This window comes from Pterocles gutturalis, unplaced genomic scaffold, assembly GCF_000699245.1.
Source record: "Pterocles gutturalis isolate BGI_N339 unplaced genomic scaffold, ASM69924v1 scaffold16939, whole genome shotgun sequence".
Taxonomy (NCBI): Eukaryota; Metazoa; Chordata; class Aves; order Pterocliformes; family Pteroclidae; genus Pterocles; species Pterocles gutturalis.
Genome location: NW_010136085.1, coordinates 12,602 through 21,666, shown reverse-complemented (window position 1 = coordinate 21,666; position 9,065 = coordinate 12,602). Strand labels below are relative to the sequence as shown.

Here is a 9,065-nt window from a genome sequence, read left to right as displayed (position 1 = left end):
ACAACCCAGTGTCCTATTTGCAGTAATGCTTGCTAAAATAAGGAAAATCGAATGTACCCAGGTGGCAGCTAACAGCTGGAGGGGTCAGGCAGGAATGTGTCCAGCCAAGCCTGCCCTCCCCTCCCCGCTAAAGCCAGGGTGCACCCTTCTTCCTGCTGTTGGGGCATCGCCCCCAGGTGCGGGGGGCCGGGGAGGGCAGCTGACCCTGCCCGCAGGGGGTGGCACAGCACGGCACAGCCTGCCTGGGGGCGGCGGGGCAGGAAGCGAGGAGGCCAAGGCTGGGCACCTGCCCCAAGCCGAGCTGGGTTTCATCACTGGTGAGCGCTGCCCCGCCTCTCCTGCCAGCTCATAAAGTCCGGAGCAGCGCGGCCAGCACCCAGACCGCTCCCGCAGCGCCGCCGTCGCTCCTGCTGCAGCCAGCTGCCTCCTCTTTCTCCCTTTCTTCCATCTTCTCCTCTCCCCAGGGGCGCCAGGGCGATGGACACCGGCTGTCTGCGAGTCCGCAGCCTGCTGCTCTTCCTTGGTGAGTGTCACTGCCGTTCCCCTCGTGGATTGGGGGCTGTGGCAAGCTGCTGGACCCTGCTCCAGCAGGAAGGCATCTCCTCTGCCCTGGCTTGGGTGCTGAGTCGTGGGGCTGGGGTGTACTTTCACTGCTGGAAAATCTCTGGCAAAACATAAGGCTCAGCTTGCCTTGAGGTGAAGCAGATGTGTTTCTTCTGTGAGATGAAATCAAAGGCAAGGATGGGCGTACCTGGGTGGCTGTGCGAGTAGAGGAGTGGAGCATATGGGTCTTACTCTGTGTTCTGCTGCGTGAAACGGGACATTTTGTGGCTTGTGCGATGCCCAGCTGTGCCCTGTGACTGAGTGAAGGTGAATACTCATTCTCCTGCTCCCCAGCTCTGCTCACAGCAGCACGATCTGTTCTCTGTCACTTTGTCCTGTCTGTTTGTCATCCCGTCCTTCTGCCTTCACTCAGACCATGCTCTGGGTGAGCTCAGCAGGTGAATCCCCACGGTAGCCGAGACTTCCTTAAGGTGACAAAACAGGTTGTGGCCTCCCTCTGCTTGATGCTTCTTCACCTCCTCCCTGCGAGCGTGTTGCTCTATTGCGTGACGTAAGCTACCTGAAAGTCCAAAGTGAACACATGTATCCTCAGAGCATCAGGACTCCTGGAGCCTGGGTGTGCTGTGAAGCAACAGCTGGTCCTTGCGACACGCCTCTGCTGGGCACTGTCAGTGGCAGCGGTGGCTGCAAGAGCTGACCCTTTGGGGTGACTCGAAGTGTGTGGGCAGCAAACCTTTGGGGCAGGACCGAGACCTGGAGCACTCTCTGCTTTAATGGCAAAGCATGTTCTCACACTCGCAGCGTTGGGCTCAGGGGTGCAGCCGGTGGGTAAGCTCGGTTCCCAAGGCTGCTCTTGTGGGGCAGGTATTCCCTCATCTGCTCAGCCCTCTGTGGCATCAGTTTCTATTTTTCATCTTGGCCAGGTATTTCCATAATAGCTCATGGATCAGCTGCTGCGCAGCATCTTGCCTGCCAGGACAGCAGGTTAAACACATTGTAGTCTGTGACTCAGCCATGCTTGGCACAAAACTGGCACTGGAAGGAACTGGTATGTCTTCATGGATTTGTATACAGATTTATTTATTTCCGGGGCAGGCACAAAATCTAATAGTAAGGGATAGATTAGTCATAGCTAGATGGCATCATAACAAGCAGTGCAAGCACTTTACTGCCTTTCCCTCCCAGGTCAGTAGTGTGAGCAGGACTTAGTGCCACTGACAGAAAGCAGGAAGACTTGTCTGTAGCTGGTGTTACGCCAGACTTCAAGAGGTTCACTGCAGAATGGCTGAAGCCTCACAGAAATGACAGTCATTGTCAGCTTCATATCCAGGCTGGTGTTTCCAGAGCTGCCTTAGAGCTGCTCTGGCCTGGCCCTGGGCATCCACGGTTTGAGTTGGCAATTCTGCAGTCACAGGTGCAAAATGTGAGATGGGGAAACCTGGACGCTGCTCCCCAGAAACACATATAGACACTTCAGTCCAGTTGCCGTAAGGGTGATTTATTTGAGCACATCACATCTGGTTTCTCCTTTTAGAGAACAGGCCGAACATGCACGGACCACAGAGGGATGGGGGTGGAAAGGGCTGATAGCATCTCCTTTCCCGTGGTGAGAAGAGCAACCTGTACATCTTGTGTGGCTCATCTCAGGAAGAGGAGAGCCAGGCATCTGCCTTGATGGGCATGGTCAAGCAGCTAGGCACCAGGGACATCATGAGGTATCCTGCGTGCAAGGATGGGGAGGTGTGCTCGGTCTGAGGCAGTTAAAATTATCTCGAATGACCACTTCCCCTCTCGCAGGCAGCACGCTCAGCCTGTGTGGATAGCCTGAACTCCAGAGGTGCTGTGGGTGATGTGAGCAGGGGGTGTAGTTTCACAGGCGAATCTTGAATAAGCTGTTTGCAAGGCTTTCCTGGCTAACCCTGCATTTCTGTGATCCTGCTCTAAAACACAGCCACCCACGTCACCTTTATCGCCAGAGGTGCTTGCCTTGTCTGAGATGGCCTGCAGCCTTCCGTGGCTAGCTGGGGGGGTTAGCAGCAGGGAGATACGGAAGGGGATGCACTACAGTTAAATGGTGGTCGCAGCGATGCTCACAAAGCTGTGAGGACAGACTGGCCAACTTCCATGTTTCCTGCTTAGTCTACACAGAGAAGCCTTAGACAGTCAGACATGCTCCGGGTGTCCAAAATCAGGTGATGGGGATGCAGCTTGGTCTGTCTCTAGAGTTAAAATGGGCTGAGATCCTCCAGGTGCGTGTCACCTGGACACCTCTGCGCTTGGCATTGCCTCAGTAGAGCAACCCACGCGGAAAGCGTAGCTGCTGCCTCTGTGGGAGAGAGATCACAGCGCTGCCAAATGTGAAGAAGCATCACGGGGTCTTCTTCAGATGAACTAGAACAAGACTAGTGATCTTGGCGATGGGCAAAGCCAACTCAAATGATGATTGACCTCTGAGAAACCTGAGAATTCCCCTTGAAAATGGGTGTAAATCTTGCAAAGGGTCTAGCTTCCAGTTCAATGTCTCCTCTATGTGCATCCTTCATCCTTAGCAGTCATCCTGTAAGTGGAAAGTAGACCTGGCTTTCAGTGGATGAACTGATAATTAGCCCTTGCATGTCATCTCTGACGAAGGCTGGAGGAAGCGAAGGCAGCCAGTCTCTGCCCCTCATTTTCATCCTTCATAGGAGCACCAGTAAACAGCAGCAGCCGTTTTCCTGTTCCAGTAACAGTCAGTGCTGTCAGTGTTCCCCTTACAGTAATGCCTGCAATACCAGACCGTGTTCCACCTGCGCGCTGGTGGTGCAGCATAGGTGTAGCACTCACATTCCTGCGAGGCACACGTGAACATCCACCATCTCATTACTGTTATCTCATACCCCGGAGAGTATTTGCTTAGGGAACAGCAAAAGAATAAAAATATAACTACCTCTCCCATGTCCTACATTCGGTATACATCATCTTTCTGAGAAAGGCTCTCCTTTCCCATTGCGGTGCGTGGATCCCTTATCCTCCCATTGATGTCAGAGGAGAAATATTTGCATGGGGGAAAGGGCAAAATATAACAGTGCAGAGCAGGAAGAACTTTGCCCGAATGCAGAAAATACTGCTGGGTGTCAGCAAATATTCCTGCCTGCAGTCCAGCCTTTCCAGCCTGTGTGTGTCTGCAGTCAGGAGGCGGGGGCTATCGGTTGTTGTGCGTGGCTGGGATGGGGGAAGCCTTTGTTCGGTGGTGTAGGAGGTGTAGTGTAATTTGTCCCTCATGGGTGTCTGAGCTTTGGCCTTTCCTCTAGCTGGAAAGCAGTGCCTCTTTCCAGAGCAAAGACAAGAGCTGACCTGTCTCTTTCATGTACCTACCTTTGAGGTTCCCAAATGCAAAAGCCAGGTTCTGGTAACTGTCAAACCAGGAATTTGAGATTAAAAAGCAGCTGCTTGGATTGTGCTCAGATCAAGGAAGTGTGCAAGCTGAAACAGAAATATGTCAAAGGCTAAAAGAGATCATCATCTGGCTTAATCCATCTCCTTAACTAGGTGCAATAGAAGTGGATGTCTTGGGTACCTCCAGCATATTTTGCCTTGACTTGTGTTCAGTACTGTCACGTGGCCCTCAGACCAATCTTGCCGTGCACGTCACTGGAGGTGATAGCAGGGGTACGCAGGGAACAGGAGGGAGCCCCAGGTCACTAACTCCCACTAGTCTCAGGATGTCAGCATCCCTTCTTGCAATGGCATGGTGTCACTGAGTGGGACAGAGCTGTCCTGTGCCACAGCTGCTCCCTGCTGAGGGAGGGAAGGAGGACTGACTCAGTAAATCTTCTTTTCCCAGCACCATTTGGGATGCTGGGTCCCTGGCTGCAGCTCAAAGTCTGCTGTTCTTGCAGGAACTGTGCTGCCATCATCCCTCAGCCGATGACCTCATCCTACAAACGCTTTAGCTTTGTGTTGTGGCGACTCTAATTGGCCTTATAGAAGTGTTAAACTGCTTCTCCTGGTGAAATCTGTAGTAAGCACAGTGCTCTTTTAACAAAAAGAAAAAAAAATCCCACCCTGAAAGTAAACTTGCTGGTCCTGCCCCATTGGAGTGAAAGGCAGGTCCAGCTGAGTCACGCTGGCAGGAGCGGATGTCCCCAGCTCATTCTCCTGCACAAGTCAAGGTGCCGGCATCATTGGCCTGTCACCATGGCTCTCACTTTGGCCAGCCTACTCTTTGTCCTTGCTTCTAAAGTTTGGTGGAAACCTGGCTCATTAGCTTTGCAGGGAATGGGGTGGAGAAGGAGGTAAGGAGAAGGAATGGTGTTTTTAAAGAAACACAAACAAGCAAGCAACCCCTGTCCCACTAATGTTCTTGTATCTAACTGGAACCGAGCCTAAAGGAAGCCTTACTAATCACCCAGAAATAGATGAGCTGCAGGAAATCCATAAATCATGACTGGGTTGAACACTGAGATGTCATGAAACTTTCTAATAACCGGAGTTGAATTAGAGTGATCAAGAAATTATGAAGGCACACTCCCTCCATTAGGCATGCATGACCTGACAGGTTAATAGAGGCAACAGCCCAAAGACACAATTACAGACTTCTGTGGAATGGGGCTGATGACTAAGCAGTTCATGAGCAGGTTAGTTTGTGACCACAGCAGGAGTTTAGCCAAGTGGATGTCATGGCCAGCTGGGGCAAACATGGACTGGTCCTCGTGGGCTAGCCATGAGGCTACTTGTGCTGGCCTTCAAATCCTCTTTGGAAATGTTCATTCAGCCTGTAGAAAACCTGAAAGCTGTGCCTGTGCAGCACCGCACAGCCCGAAAGATGACAAAATGCTTTAGGAGAGGAGAGGAGAGGAGAGGAGAGGAGAGGAGAGGAGAGAAGAGAAGAGAAGAGAAGAGAAGAGAAGAGAAGAGAAGAGAAGAGCCCTTGCTCCCCAAGGAAATGCAGCCGCTGCTCCAGTAACCAAAATCCTCAGCCTGCCTGCTGCAGTCTCCTCTTATGTCTGGTATTCGCATCAAACCTGCTGAGCTGCAGTTCTTTAGCGTGGATGGTGAAACATGGATGGGGACAGACGTGTACCCATTTTCTTCTGGGGTTCTCTTGAGATAAGTAACACTGACCCAGGATCCATAAAAAGTGGTCAGTAACTCCTCTGACCCAGTGACCAGATGAAAAGGGTTTGGTATCTCGTGGGGGCTTTTAACTGAGTAACTCCAGCACAAGAGCGGGTATTAGTTCAGGAACTGTCCAGCCCTTCAGACTGGTTACAGCAAGTCAAGGGCTGAGGAAGCTCTTTGCTGCTGAAGAGTGGTTTTTGTGTGAAGCCCACCTCCAGCCAGTACATGGTCTCTGAAGCCAGTGGTGCGGCGCTGAGCCTGGCTCAGCACTGACCTGGCGTGCTGAGTCACCAGCTGCGCTGACTTGCTGAGTCCTAGGAAATCCTCTCCCCATGGGGCTGTTATGAGTCAAGAACATCTTGATTTTGATTAGGAAAAGAACTCCTCCAGCAGTGAACGCTGGGTTGTCACGCTGCTGTGGTTTTATCCCAGCCAGCACTCAGCACCACACCGCTGCTCGCTGACTCCCCCCGCCCCGTGGGATGGGGGAGAGAAGCAGAGGAAAAAGGTAATAAAACTCGTGGGTTGAGATAAAAACAGTTTAATGATTGAAATAAAATAAAATGCTACTAATAATACTGCTACTACTAATATTAATGAATTGTAATGAAAAGGAAAACAGTGAAAACAAAACCCAAGAAAAACAAGTGGTGCAACCGCTGACCACCTGCCGACTGATGCCTAGTTGGTCCCTGTGCAGCTATCGCAGCCCCCGGGCAACTCCCCTAGCTTATATACTGAGAGTGATGTTTTATGGTATGGAACATCCCAGTTTGGGCCAGCTGTCCTGGCTGTGTCTCCTCCCACCTTCTTGTGAAAAAGAAGCTGGGAGGGCAGGGGCAGTAAGAGAAGCTGAAAAAGTCCTTGGCTTAACGTAAGTATTGCTGGGCAGCAACTAAAACATCAGTGTGTTATCAACATTGTTCTCAGCACAAGTCCAAAACACAGCCTCATACTAGCTACTGTGATGAAAATTAACTCTATCCCAGCCAAAAGCAGCACACACGCCTAATTCTGGAAGCCTGGCTGTGTCCCTTGCACAGATGCTGTGCCAGACTAGTCAGGAACCTAACATAATCACAGTTGGACTAACTCCTGCCTCTCCTGTTGACCTGTGTGATCTCTCCAAGCCTGCTCCTGCCCCGTTTCACTCAGAGCATGGGTGAGAGGTGGTCACAGCCACTGAGTTTCTGTTTGATCCGTGTTCTACATTAAAAGTTCGTTTCTCAGAGATGTTTCTTTGGGCTACCTTATATTAAGATAAAAAGCTTCTGTTCTTGTATGAACTTAATCAGTACACCAGCTGAAATACTTGGCTATTCTTGAAAAGCATCTAGTTTTGACTCTTCTTTTTATTCTCTTGTAGGTTACCTATTGCAAGCAGTCCTGGGCACAACAGTGATTCCGTTATGTGGGCCTGGTGAAATGGAGAACTGCACAACAGCGCTAAGTAAGTGTACTGCACAGCTCTCTGTAAACAACGAGTCTTTAGTTCCCATCTTCCGTGGGCCGGCAGCCTCACTGAAGTGCCCTTGGAAGTAATTTTTCTGTTGAGAGACATTGCCAACACCCTGCAAAGTGCTCTGTGTTCTTGAGCAAGAACAATTTTATAGCCTGCGTTTCCTTTAATATGGCTTCTTCAGCAGAAGAGCTCTGTCTTAAGTGAGAACTCTGCTGTAAAAGCAGAAATAGCTTATCTGGAGCTCCAGAAGGAAAAGTCAGTATAACTTTGACCTGGGAAAATCCTCTCCCTGTCCAGAACGCACACCTGCTTTAATGCCTACTGCCTTGGAGGTCTCTTGGTAGCGAGACTATTAGTCGTGCTTGTAAAGCATATGCATGGTTTGGGAAATTCAAGGGGAAAACAAGACTGATGAGATGCTAACAAAATCTCCTTGCAGTCCAGACAGAAAACAGTCCGCGTGTGGCTCAAGTTGGGATAGCTAGATGCAAGCCTGAAATGAAGGACTACTGCTTCCACGGCCAGTGCGTGTACATAGTGGACCTGGATGAGCACTACTGCAGGTATGGATGGGGCGCAGCGCGTCCTGCAGACCTCCCTGAGGCAGGCTTTGGGATGTACACAGCCTTTGATCTCAGTGCTATTGACACTGAACTGGAACACCAATCCAGCAAAGCATTTAAACGCTCACAAGAACGTGAAGAGAAGCAGCAGATCTACAATACACCTCACCTGAACTTAAGCAAGTGTTCAGGACATGTGCTGGCTCCAGTGAAACCCTGAGGGAGAGTCTTATACACCTGAAAATAGCCACCAACCCAACTTAAACCTGGCACACTCATTCTGATGTGCTTCTCTGTTCATCTGTATTTTCAGTAGTGTGAAATCCAGACCTCCCGCAGAGCAGCAAGGTCTCTCCTTTGATTCAGCCTACATAATAAAGACCCTTGAGGCTTTTTTTTAGCAGTATTCTTTATTTACTTGAAGAATTTGCAACCATTTCTAGGACCACATGGGCTTGAGTTACATCAGTTCAAATTGCTTGTGCCTGAAGAAGGAGCAGCCGAGCAGCATAGCAATGTATTAGCTTTGTGGACTGCTAAAGTGTAACCCCACGGTGATGTCTCTAATTCTGTGTCTTTTGTCCTCAGGTGTGATGTGGGCTTCTCTGGTGTCCGATGTGTGCATTCAGAACTCGTCAGACAGCCCCTCAGTAAGGAGTACGTGGCACTGACAGTTATCATCGTTCTGCTTTTTGTCGCTGCCATCTCTATTGCAAGCTACTACATCTGCAGAAGGTAAGAAGGATTTTCTTCATGGCTCAGGCAGGCGAGTCAGCTGTATGTGTAGTAAGATGTCCACTGAGTACCTCCAGACAGACCAGGATACCTACCCTCACTTGACTGCACGGAGATAGCAGGTGTCCACTTCGTGAAGTGTTCTAAAAAGGAAATACGCTGACTGCATAGCATACCCTAAATTGCAGGCTGGGCAAAGATGCCTTTTAACCCTGGCAGAGGACTGGAGAGGTTAGTTCACGTCTGTCTTAGAGGGTATGTTGAGGTAAAGAAGAGAGCAGACAAGGAACAGGAAAATTCTAGTTCCTTTTCTGGGTAATGCTATTTCCCCAGTCATCATGAACTGGGGAGCAACTGGATTAATACTAGCTGCTTTGTGGATCTGCCGACTGGGCAAAGATGCCTTTTAACCCTGGCAGAGGACTGGAGAGGTTAGTTCACGTCTGTCTTAGAGGGTATGTTGAGGTAAAGAAGAGAGCAGACAAGGAACAGGAAAATTCTAGTTCCTTTTCTGGGTAATGCTATTTCCCCAGTCATCATGAACTGGGGAGCAACTGGATTAATACTAGCTGCTTTGTGGATCTGCCGAGTGACTGTGATATCACGAGCATTGCCTTACCAGCTTTACTATGGAGGGGACA

General features: G+C 50.2%; 1 protein-coding gene across 1 annotated transcript in view; it reads left to right on the top strand.

The window, feature by feature from the left end:
- Nucleotides 1–477: 477 nt before the first annotated feature.
- LOC104468147 (proepiregulin-like) overlaps nucleotides 478–9,065 on the top strand; it is a 9,513-nt gene continuing 925 nt past the window's right edge. The window contains exons 1-4 of the mRNA XM_010082176.1: nucleotides 478–523; nucleotides 7,031–7,114; nucleotides 7,566–7,689; nucleotides 8,278–8,424. Coding sequence (XP_010080478.1) covers nucleotides 478–523; nucleotides 7,031–7,114; nucleotides 7,566–7,689; nucleotides 8,278–8,424 — 401 coding nt within the window. The remainder of the gene's footprint in view (nucleotides 524–7,030; nucleotides 7,115–7,565; nucleotides 7,690–8,277; nucleotides 8,425–9,065) is intronic.